We start from the raw sequence: 12,812 nt of genomic DNA, 5'->3' as shown, positions 1-12,812 counted from the left end.
TGGACACTGGCTGTTCAAATCATCTTACTGGAAACAAGAAATGGCTGGTTGACTTTGACTCTGAAAAAAGGACAAAGATCAGATGTGCTGATGACAAATATCTTAATGCAGAAGGTATGGGAAATGTCAGAGTGATTCTGAACAATGGGAAAACAGCATTGATTCAGAACGTGTGGTATGTACCTGGCATCAGAAGCAATCTGATGAGTGTGGGACAATTAATTGAGAAAGGTTTCTCAGTTACCATGAAGGACAATCTTCTGAAGCTGTATGACTGCAATCAGAAGTTGATTATGGAGTCAGAACAGGGAAGGAATAGAACATTCAAGGTGAATGTCAGAACTGCAGACTCAGAATGTCTTAGTGCAACAAGTGCTGAGAAGGAGAGTGAGCTGTGGCACAGAAGATTTGGTCATTTGAATTTCAGAAGCTTAAAACATCTGAATTCAAAGAAGTTGGTACATGGAATTCCTGCAATTAAGAAGCCTGAAAAGTCATGCAAAGTTTGCATGGAAGGAAAACAACCACGATTGCCATTTGCGTCAGAAACTGCTCCAAGAGCAAAACATGCCTTGGGAGTTGTACATTCTGATGTGTGTGGTCCATTTCCAGTAGCATCGATTGGAGGGAATAAATACTTTGTGTTATTTGTTGATGAATTCACAAGAATGACATGGGTATCCCTTATTAAGTTTAAACACGAGGTGTTTGATGAATTCAAGAAGTTCAGAATGAAGGCTGAGAATCAGAGTGGTCAGAAGTTGAAGATTCTTAGAACTGACGGTGGAGGTGAGTATAACTCCAAAGAGTTCCAGAAGTTCTGTGAGGAGAATGGAATTGAGCATGAGGTTACTGCTCCTTATACCCCTCAACACAATGGTCTTGCTGAAAGAAGAAACCGCACTCTGCTTGATATGGTGAGAAGCATGCTAAAGGAGAAGAAACTTCCTCAGAAGCTCTGGGGAGAAGCTGTTGCCACTGCAACGTATGTACTCAACCGATGTCCTACGAAGAAGTTGAAGGAAATAGTTCCAATACAGAAGTGGACTGGAGATAAGCAAAGTGTTAGTCATCTGAAGGTGTTTGGTTCTGTTTGCTATAAACATGTTCCAGAAGCCAGAAGACAGAAGCTGGATGATAGAAGCAAAGTGATGATTCTGATAGGGTACCACAGTACAGGTGCATACAAGCTCTATTGTCCAGAAACCAATAAAATTGAATTCAGCAGAGATGTGATTGTGAAGGAATCAGAAGTTTGGAATTGGGATAAGTCTCAATCTGATTCTGATGTTAGAACTTCTGAAGAAAGGTCAGAGTTCAGAATTTCTGAGGTTGGAGTAAATTCTGACGTTGATTCTGACTCTGATAGTGATCCAGAATCTGATGTTCCAGACTCTGATGTTCCAGACTCTGATGTTTCAGACTCTGATGATCCAGACTCTGATGACCCAGACTCTGATGGTAATCCAGATTCTGGTGGCAATTCAGACTTTGGAAATATGCCAGAACCTTCAGATGGTCAAAGCTCTGGAGGAAGTCAACCATCTGAAGGTAGAAACTCTGAAGTTGAAGACTCTGAACAAGTTCAGAGACCACAAAGAGTCAGAAACATCCCCAGAAGATATGCAGAATTTGACATGCTGCAAGACACTGAAGTAGACTCTGAAGGAGAAGTTATTCAGTGTGCCATGTTAGTAGACTCTGAACCCATAAGTACAGAAGAGGCTCTTAAGCAGAAGCTCTGGCTGAAGGCCATGAAAGAAGAACTTGATGCTATAGAGAGAAACAAGACTTGGAAGCTGACAGAACTTCCAAAAGACAAGAAAGCCATCAGCGTCAGATGGGTTTTCAAGCAGAAGTTAAAGCCAGATGGTTCAATTGGCAAACATAAAGCAAGATTGGTAGCCAGAGGATTTCTACAGAAACCTGGGCTGGATTACTCTGAAGTGTTTGCACCTGTAGCAAGACATGAAACAATCAGAATGGTGATTGCAATAGCTGCTAACAGGAATTGGCCTCTGATGCATTTAGATGTAAAATCTGCATTTCTGAACGGTCCATTAGAAGAAGAAGTTTACGTGTCACAACCTCCTGGATTTGTGAAAAAGAATCAGGAAGGGATGGTGTACAGATTATACAAAGCTCTATATGGATTGAAACAAGCGCCCAGAGCTTGGAATCTGAAGATTGATTCATTTTTCAAGAGGCAAGGCTTTCAGAAATGTGAGATGGAGTACGGTGTCTATGTTCAGCATACTTCTGAAGGAAATATGACTCTGGTATGTTTATATGTTGATGATATACTGCTGACTGGAAGTTCTGAACAGGAGATAGCCAAGTTCAAGAAAGTTCTGATGAATGAATTCGAAATGACTGATTTAGGCAAAATGACATACTTTCTAGGGATGGAGTTCAGATACTCTGAGAAAGGTATTATTTTGCATCAGCTCAAGTATGAATTAGAACTTCTGAAGAGATTTGAATTAGAGAATTGTAAGATTGCTGTCACACCTTCTGATACAAATCAGAAGCTGGATTCTGACTCTGATGGAAAGGATGTGGACGCTACAACCTTCAAACAGTTAGTTGGTTCTCTGAGGTATTTGTGCAATACCAGACCTGATATTTGCTATTCAGTTGGGATGGTTAGTAGGTTCATGAGTAAACCTAAGTGGTCCCATTACCAAGCTGCAGTCAGGATTCTGAGGTATATCAAGGGAACTCTGAAGTATGGAGTATTATTTCCTTCTGGAAGAAAGGATGAGTCAGAACTTCTGAGTTATTCAGATTCTGATTGGTGTGGAGACAGAGTTGACAGAAGAAGTACGTCTGGGTACTTATTCAAATTTCTGGGAGGTCCCATTTCTTGGTGTTCCAAGAAGCAACCTGTTGTGGCGTTGTCAACTTGTGAAGCTGAATATATTGCAGGTGCTGTTACTGCATGCCAAGCTGTGTGGATTCTGAATCTATTGCAGGATCTGAATATTAAAGTAAACAAACCTCTGAAGCTGATGATTGACAACAAGTCTGCAATCAATCTTGCCAGAAACCCAGTGTTGCATGGGAGAAGCAAGCACATTGAGACCAAGTATCATTTTCTGAGACATCAAGTTCAGAGGGGAGTGTTAGAAGTTGTACACTGCAGCACTCAGAAGCAGTTGGCAGATGTTCTGACGAAAGCTATCAAGACTGACCAATTTCTCATATTAAGGGATGGAATTGGTGTTACAAGTTTTGATGGAATATGAATTAAGGGATGGTATTAGATTTTATTAGATTTAATTCATATTTAAATTGTATTATTTTCTTAGCCCCTAAGTTTGTTAGAGGGTATTTTAGTATTTTATCCTATTGTAGTAACCCTAGTTTTAGCTTATAAATAGGGTGTCAATCATTGTAACTTTTAATCCTTTTTGTAGCCGTCATTCTCTTAAAAGAATATTCATCTTTTATTCTACCTTTGCACCAACATCGACTGCTAGGCCATGAACAACCTGAATCTGCACCTCATGGGTTGCTTGTTTGATCTCACTGTTTGGCGTCGGATGCTACGGGATGTGCGGAACTGCCTTTGCTCAGCCAATCATTTTCGGTGCGAATCGGTTGGAACTACTCGTTCATCCCGTAGCTAGGAAGACTCAGCCTCAGCAGCCCTAGTCTTGGTTGCCGCTATATTTGTGACTCTGCCTGCAATGATGTCGTCTTTTCCCCTATATTTCACTGCAAAAACGAAAAGAAAAAATAAACATAAAAATTAGTTAACTTCAAAAAAAATTGAAATTTCCCACATCACTGAAAATTCTGAAATTTCTAAAAAAAAAACAATTTTTTTGAACTGTCAAAAATTCAGAAATTTTCGATAAAATGTTATAAAAAATACCTGGAATTCATAAATTTTTGAAAAAAACGCATATAAAAATATCGGAATTTTAGAAATTTCCAATACAAATTCAAAGGATTCTCACATAAATTTTGAAATTTCCAAAAAAAAATTATTGTTTTCAAAATTTTTGATAGAGACTTGAGAATTTTCGATATCATTCTGGAGTTTCGAAATTTGCACAAATTTGTAGTGAATTTTGAAAATAATTGAAAACTTTGATCAAATTATTTAGTTTGAAGGATATCAGATACAATTGGAGATGGTACGTTAAATGCTCGAAAACTTGAGGAATAAGACATAAACAAATGCATAAACCAATTCTAACTAATTTGGATTGGGTCTATTTTTAAATTCAATTCATAAATAAAAATTAATTGAATATTGTGAATTATAACTTTGAGGTTTTGGACCAATTACATGATTCTCACACAATACTAAAATCAAACTAATTAGTATTGATGATATTTTACTAATTAATTTTTTTATATATAATTAATCTATGTGTCTAATGTTTTTTTGTTAAAACATGTAATTGATCCCTTGCATTTGTCATCTATTCCTCAAAGTCTTGCATGGAAACACTCTATATCTATTTATTTTCTTTGTTAATCTTTATGAATCTCTAAAAAAAAGTGTAGATCAAATTTTTTTAATATATTTGAAATAGTACTTTATGAGTTATATTTTATTCATTTCAATGGCTATTATTATTTATTTATCTTTGTGTGCAATTTTTTCATCTTCTACCCAATTATGAAATGATCTTAGATTTTATTGATCGCTATTGGGAAACAGGTTTTTCAACCGGACATAGAATAATTGTATGTTCGGTGATTACTTTCGGAATATCGAATCATCGAATTGTGATGAAAAAATTAGCACCTGTTCATACTTTTGAAAACAATAGTTCAACCTCCAAGAGGCTTGTAATGTTTGTGAAGGCTTAGAACCTAAGAGTTCAACCTTCCTTCAAGGAGTATGTATGTGCTAATAATTTCTGTTTCCAATTTTATCCTGTAAAGGAATTTTAACTTTATTTTGTGGAAGATTGAAATAGGAGAAATACAAAGAATAAATAATTCACACAAAAATAACTACGAAAGGGGAATACTGTCAATCCGTTTGAATGAAGGCTGGGATCCAGAATACATCAAAAATACCAAAATTATTCATCCATGAAATCTAGTTCCTCTCGTTTATTTGTCCAAGAAAATGATCATCCTTGCATAAATTTATTGGCCAACTTTTTTTTGGATGTAAACATAACTAAATGGACCTAAAATATAAATAGTGACATTAAATTAAAAAGAAAAGAAAGAGAAAAAGGTTGGAGAATGACATAGAGAAGAAAAATATACAAAAGGCACGTCACTTTTCTTCCAAGCGCCGCAGCACCGACTCAGCAAAGTTCTGTTGCCTACAAATGAATGAATGATAGCCAATATACTCAAAAACATGACACATAAGAGTTAACAGAGAATCTAGATTTCTAACATGGCACATGACAGTAAAATGTAGATATCTAGCAAACAACATTAGTTGCATATTGCAACATAAACATTTATTGAATGTAGTATTACTACTATAGCATTTAACTAGTCGTATTAGTAATGCAGGGCTATTAAATATTGTTAAATACTAACACTATATTTTGACATAGACAAAATGGTTCAAGTAACACATTAGATACAACTAACATATAGGCCTGTTCTTGCAAACGACTGTGACCAAATACCGCCAAAATAGAGCCAAAAACATTTTAAGAAACCAAAAAAAACATAAAAAAACGGTAACTTTTATGTCGCAGTCAATAAATTATAGCACAGCAAACATCTAGAAAAGTTAGGAGCTTGAACTTACTTTCTTTCTCTATGCTTTGGGCTAGGACGAGAATACTTCAGATACCCATCCCATGGAACCTTTTTAAGGCCAGCACGATGTGAGATTATGTCTCTCACCCTGCAAAGTTAAAACACAATTTCAACAGTTAGAGAAAGGCAAACGTAGACCTCTCTCTTTATACATTTGGGGTCAAGATTATTTACCTTTCCGCAAACTCGATGGCTGTCTCTCCTGGCTTCAGATTTTGCGGCTCCAGGTACCAAACATCACAAACAACAGCCCAAGATGTCATTAGCTGCAATAGATGTGTAGTGAACGATTGCCTGCATATGCATGAAATGCAGAATTTCTATTACAACACTAAACTATGGCATGTAGTAGAAGTAATCAATATTGTTGCGGACGGAAGAAAGCCAAAAACCCTCTATAAACCACTAGAGCACTGTCATCTTACTTTCGACTGTTCCAAAAAGCATCGACAAATATTTTGTTGTACTTGATTGCGACCGGGCAAACTGTACAGCCAAGTTCAAATGCACCCTAAACACCATTAAAAGTTACAAGGCTTCAATAAAGAGAATAGGAACATGAATAGAAGAGAAAATAATGAGTGCAAAATAACATAAGAACAAAAACATAATAAGCTGTTCCATTAATACAATAACACTACTGCATTTTAAAATGATCGCAGTTACAAATGATTCGCATACCTTCTTGAACATGACGGTATAGTGATTGTTTACACAAGTTCCCTCGGGAAATATGAGAAGAGGATTGTTGTCAGCTCCCAGGACATGCTCCCTCAATCTAAATATGCATAATCATGTAAGTAAAGCAGAATCTGAAACAAGATATATTTTCTAATATCTTTACATATACTTACTTTCTTGCCACAATCTCTCGATCCTTCGCCTCTGATCGATTGAACCAGATACATCCTACACTCTCCAAAATGGTACTTTGCAACAGTCCTGCACAGTAGCTATACTTTTAATAAAATTCATAAATAAATTAAGCCTAAATAAATTATAACAACTCAACATTACAAAGCTACTCTTTAAATCATCCATTACTGTTCATCATATATGCTATCTCTCAACCATGATTTATTTCCCTGTTGGATTAGAATTAGGAGCTAGTATTAGTATAAATAGGGTTGGTGCTTTGCCTTTTGTATAATCAACACATATAATTGGAGTCATAAATCATAATTCGAAGTATTGATTCCTTTCTCTTGTTATATAAAACCTTTTAACTTCAACAAAACCAACAACAAATGCTTAGATCATAAGCTCCTCATCCATGATGAAAACATGTGTTCTGTGTATTCAAATGATGCTCTATATGCTTACCAACCCATCCAGGATGCTTCTGCATAATAACAGCAAAAGCAGTCATCTGTTCTAAGATGATGAAATCTATCATGGAAGTGTGATTGGCCACAAAAACCTGTAAAGAAAATGAAGTGAAGGCTTGATTAGTGATTAACTACATTGATCTTACCTAGGGATGGCAATAAAGCTCATACCCAGTGGGTACCCGCAAATAATACCCACAGCGGGTAGGGTAAAAACACGCAAAATGGACACGGCCAGGCCACGGTAATTACCCACTAAAATAACAGGATATGGGTGCGGGTACTTGTACCTTAATACCCACTCCGCCCCATACCCGCACAATATACATTTCTATTTGGGTAGTGCTTAGCTAGTAATTTACCCTATCTGTTGTACTGTCAACTGTAAGCATTAGAAGTAGAATTTACCTACTATAGTAGGTCACCTTGTTACTGCTATAAGTAACAAGGTGTCACTCTATTGTAATACTTTCAAATCATAATAGAATTTTGTTACAAGATGAAAACAGAAATCCTAACTAACTCTTCTCTAGTTTCTAACAATTTCTATATTTTAATTTATATTAATATATACAAATATATGTATCAATTTTAAAAAAAAATACATCAGTATTAGACTATTACGCATTTTAATACAAGTGTTCGTTTATTTCATAACTCAACAATAAAATCTTTGAAAATATTTTTAATGTTGTTAAAAACTTAAAATTATATGATATTTTATCATTGAATGATTTATTTTCATTAGAAATGTGGGTAATAGGACGCGTACGAGTACTTAGGTATCCATAGCCTATGACCAGGGTGCCATAGTGCACGGATACGGGTACGAAAATTGGTGCCCAGGCGGGTATGGGCTGGGGTGCTATAGTACCTTGCCCAAGCCTTACGGGGACGAACATTCCCAGGTGGGTATGGGAATTATTTCAAACCGCGGGTATGGGGACGGGTGCTATAATACCCTGCCCAAACCGTACCCATTGTCATCCCTAATCTTACCTGAATATGAAAATGAGGAAAAATACAACAACATTAACACATGTTGAACAAACCTGTTTTGGTCGCCTGCTGGGCCTCGGTCCATGATACTTGACAACCCCAGTCCAGGATGCAACAAAGAAACTGCACATCATCTCTACCAAAGACCTCTGAAGGAAATTAACAATTTAAATACATTTAATTCAATGAACAAAAGGTTAATGTGCAGGAATTAATACCGAGCAAAGGGAAAATTAGAGAAGGCGCTAAGAGAATAAAGACAATACATTGCATTTTGTACTCCACTCCATACAGCATCGATTAATCAGGTAAGTCATTACATAGAGGACAAATTTAAATTTTCCCCCCTTTGACCAAATCTAGTTCCTTAGAACTTCGACAATAAAAATACACCTTCACAGGTGTTTTCATTATTCAACATATTTCTACCAACTCTCCGGCAATCTAATTGACCATTTGATTTTTAAATGCAGCCATTTTAACAATGTCTATTGATTGGATATTAATATTCTTATTGCAAGAGAATCATTTGCTTTTTGTAGTAAAACAAAAACAAAACCTAAGGCAAATGCAATGTTTTTCCCAATGGATGAGGAAAAATGAATAGAGAGACTATAGGTGATAGACATTTAAAACCAAATGAAGCTAAAACGTTAAAGTCATAACAATACTCAATTAGAAGTACGCGAACAGATAACAAATTATAGACATAAACATGAGGTAGATATACATTTTCGTAAGAAACAATATAATAGTATCATACATCTTAAATATTATATCATCAAGACAACTGAAACCAAGAAATTTACTATGGTTCAAAATAACCTGAATAAAAATATAGAAAACTCAAGAAGCTATTTATATTTTATGTTGTTAAAACAGTCATTAACAGTAGTTTAAGTCGTAGTGTATAAGAAAAGAGACGGTGAAACCAATGTTGAACAAAAACATAAAATAGACAAAAATGGAATGAATGAAGAATAAGTTGAATATGCACCTCAATACTCCTCCTCAACTTGTCATGTCCTTTCAACAGAAGGTGCACTGGAATAAACGAGGAAAGAAATATTATCCATCCTATTGTTAACACGAGAACCCTGCAGGATCAATTAGGATAGCATCATTTTGCTAGAAAAGATGAAAATAAAGAAACTTAATAACATGAAAAGCAGCTAAGGAAGACAAATAGGCTAAATACGGAAGGTGGATTAGATAGTGGAAAGAAAAGTCAAAATTCAAATCATGTCCTAAAAGTTGTTTTACTAATATATTGTGAATCTTAGTGCTTAATTACACAATCTGAAATCAGCTAAGCGGACCCTCTAGTAGCCAAACTTAATAGTAACATGAAGAGCAGCAAAGTAAGAAACATAGGCTAAATACGAAAGGATGATCAAATGGTGGAAAAGTCAAATTTCAAATCATGTCCTAAAAAATTGTTTTCCTAATCAGACCCTGTAATAGCCAAACTTAACCATAACAGTAAAATGCATAGTATCAGGAACAAACTAACCTTGTGGGGAATATTATCAAATATCGAATAAAAACTCCAAAACACCACAAAGGAAACAAATAAATATTCCAATTCCATGGTTCTGGAGGATTTGACTTGAAGCATCTTGTGAATGAGTCCTGGTCCAACATAAAAGTTCTGAATGTGTGAGTAAGAGTAACCATCAAAGCTTAAACAAGACGATAAAAGAGGTTTTAGTTTATAACAAAACAGGAGAATAACTCTATTGGATTCCATTTGCATATACACACACAGACACACAGTATATTGTTGATATTATGATTTTAAAATATAAGTTTGCTACTTTGCTTATTATCATAAATAACCTAAACAAACATGAGAATGGAACAGAAAATCCGAGACATAAGGATATCAGTGGCAGCAAAAGTGTACAATTTTAAAAAATGGAGAGCTTATTATGTTTGACATAAAGTTCTCAATACAACATTGTCATCACAATTGATTCTCTGAAAGATAATTTATGACCTATCAAAACCACAAATAAAGTAAAACAATGAATAAAAAATGAGGTAAAAAGCTTACATCTACAATAGCACCGGCTGCCTCAGACAAAGTAGGAGAGATATCAAGCAAGTCATGCCTGAAAAAAATAACCAGAAGAAAGTAGAAAACTAGTAATATTAAAATCACAACCAAACCAAAAACCATACATCAAAAAATAAAGTGAATAAAATACTGCTTCTTTATTTGGCACTTATCCAAATAAAAGTACAAACAGAATATAGAAGAGAGAAGACATACAGGCGAAGCTTGCCGCGAGGTTCTTGTTGGATGGCAACTCCCGAAGGAAGGTAATCCTCAATGTTGGGTCGATCCAAATCCAACTCAGAACTTGAAGACTGAAGTGATCCCTTGCTATTCATCAGTGTTGTGTTATCACTTCTTCCAGCAATTTCTTAAAAGGAAAAATGAAGTTTCAAATACTGAAAGTTTGGCCAATATTCACTCAAGGGACGCACACCAATCGTGTTTAGTTTCCAATGGAATAGTCAACTAATTAATTATTTGATTTCTACAACTACCACAAATCACTAAGTGAATACATAATGGGTTGATCCAAACAATGAAAGCTTCAACTGTAATCTCCTTTTCACCAGTCATATTCATTACTAAATATATATATATATATATATATATATATATATATATATATATATATATATATATATATATATATATATATATATATATATATATATATATATATATATATATATATATATATATATATATATATATATATATATATATATATATGCTTATGCTAAAAATATGGTAAAATGTTCAAATCAATATTATTACTTGTCCCAATCCTTATCCATAAATTTAGTCCCTAAACTATCACTCTCTTTCCGGTTTAATTTCGAAAATACCTAAATATAACAACTAGTCCCTGTACTATATGGAATCCATCTATTTAACCACCAACAACTTAACATAATTGACTAAATTGACGGATTTTATATTCTTTAGTGACCAGACCAGCGTAGTCATTCTCGGGTAGCGGCGCGGCGCGGCCGACCCCAAAAGTCGGATAGCATATACTCTATTTGATCATTTTTTGGTCAAATTACATATAATAATTATAAACATATATTTAATGTAAAATTAAACAAATAACTCAACACATAAAATATTAATAAATCAAAGCACACATGACTCTTGAAGTGCATAAACCACTATGAAGGAAGGTTAAAGTTGAGTCTGAAATCAAATTTGATTGCAAAACCCAAAATTATCCTAAAAACGTTGTAAATTTAAGGGATAATTTCGGTTTTTCGAAGGGGAAAAGGATAGCGGATCAGAAACCGCTCCACTATCCCACTATTTACCCTAAGGATCTTTTCATTGTGGGCGGCCTCCGCTCCACTCCGCTATAGCGGGATAGCGCAACCACTGACTACTCTACTTATTGTATTTAAATAGTTTATGGACTAAATTGCAGACAGTTTAATAGTTTAGTGTCTAAATTGATGGTGTTATCAACTAGTATGATCCTGAGAATGAAAAAGCAAAAGTATGAGACAACATGCCATAAGGTTAAAAAATCAACTTAAAAGCAGAAGCTATCACTAATATGAAGTGCATGTTTGATACGACGATGGATTCGCTGAAATCAAACAGTGATTTTCCAAAAGCTACTACTGTGGCTCACCAAAACTACGAAATTAACAATATCTATAAACACCGAAAACAGGATAAGCAGAAAGAGTAAAAACCTAGATCTGAATTTTTTCTCGTCGTAGACGGCGAAAATGTTGGCGGTGAGTGATTAGAGAGAGAAGGTTCTGGAATGGGTTTGAAGGTAGAACGAGAGAAGAGTGTTCTTCAATTACAAAATCTGAAGAAGAATAAAAAGAGAAGCTTCGATATCATCACGGAATGTTACTACGTTTTCAGTAACAGAGACTCAATTCGATTGCATAATAGTAATGTCTCCGTCCATTTCAGCTATTGGTTTATTTCACATGAATTAATTAAGATGTTAAGTACCAACAGATTTGGTTTAGTGGAACTAATTGCTAGGTCACGCTTTAACAATTGGTGATCCTATTCTAGGCCAGAGACTTGTATCTCTACACATAAAATTACACACAAATTTTTTATTTTTTTTTTAACACGCAGAGTGTGCGGTACTTTTCCAATAAATTTTAATTATTTATTCCTTTAAAAATATTTTTTTAAACAAAAACTAACTAATTAGATTAAATGTGGTTAAATAGGATCATCTATTTAAAGAGGAAAGGATTCATTGTGTACCAATTATTACGAAGAAGATGGTTCATTACATCCTATTTATTTTTAAAAAACCGAAATTGTATTTTTTTTCTAGAAGTTAACTTCTGATATCCATATTTTTTAATTGGCTTTATTTTTTTATTTTAAGAACAACATTATTATAGATGATAATTCCAATTTTAAATATAAGATCATTTCTAAAATTCGGGTAGATATGTTGGCGTCAAATTGTCTTTTCCTGTTTCAAAAATTAAAGAGGTTTTATATATGGTAGAAACATTTATGAGTGTACTTGTCTAGCATTTGAAGTTATTAATTAATGTGTTTGATAGCAAGAATAAATATGGTAATTTGATTATGAAAGTAGACATTGTCAAGGCTTTTGATATCATTACCGGGGAGTTTCTGCTCAAGGTTCTCTCCAACTTTGGATTTAGTTAGCAGTTTTGTAATCGGAT

At 34.5% G+C, this 12,812-nt stretch overlaps 1 protein-coding gene across 1 annotated transcript; it reads right to left on the bottom strand.

The window, feature by feature from the left end:
* Positions 1–4,974: 4,974 nt before the first annotated feature.
* Positions 4,975–12,158, bottom strand: LOC127137769 (glycerol-3-phosphate acyltransferase 9). The gene is made up of 13 exons (XM_051064194.1): positions 11,835–12,158; positions 10,357–10,510; positions 10,138–10,195; positions 9,595–9,713; positions 9,079–9,178; positions 8,135–8,230; positions 7,078–7,174; positions 6,609–6,696; positions 6,436–6,532; positions 6,180–6,265; positions 5,929–6,048; positions 5,744–5,842; positions 4,975–5,300 (listed from the first exon to the last, which is right to left on the bottom strand). Exons 2-13 carry the CDS (start codon positions 10,476–10,478, stop codon positions 5,252–5,254), a joined length of 1,131 nt encoding a protein of 376 aa, XP_050920151.1. The 5' UTR covers positions 10,479–10,510; positions 11,835–12,158; the 3' UTR covers positions 4,975–5,251.
* Positions 12,159–12,812: the final 654 nt, after the last annotated feature.

This window comes from Lathyrus oleraceus, chromosome 1 (genome assembly GCF_024323335.1).
Source record: "Lathyrus oleraceus cultivar Zhongwan6 chromosome 1, CAAS_Psat_ZW6_1.0, whole genome shotgun sequence".
Classification (NCBI taxonomy): Eukaryota; Viridiplantae; Streptophyta; class Magnoliopsida; order Fabales; family Fabaceae; genus Lathyrus; species Lathyrus oleraceus.
The sequence above is the reverse complement of the archived record's forward strand: the minus strand, read 5'-3'. Positions and strand labels throughout refer to the sequence as shown.

Bases quoted from the DNA above. Each gene is read 5' to 3' on its own strand.
- LOC127137769 (XM_051064194.1), bottom strand. From the start codon at position 10,478: ATGAATAGCAAGGGATCACTTCAGTCTTCAAGTTCTGAGTTGGATTTG. The intron at 6,266-6,435 runs GTATGCGAATCA...AATGGTGTTTAG, and splicing joins ATACCGTCATGTTCAAGAAG to GGTGCATTTGAACTTGGCTG. The intron at 6,049-6,179 runs GTAAGATGACAG...ATGCATATGCAG, and splicing joins GCTTTTTGGAACAGTCGAAA to GCAATCGTTCACTACACATC.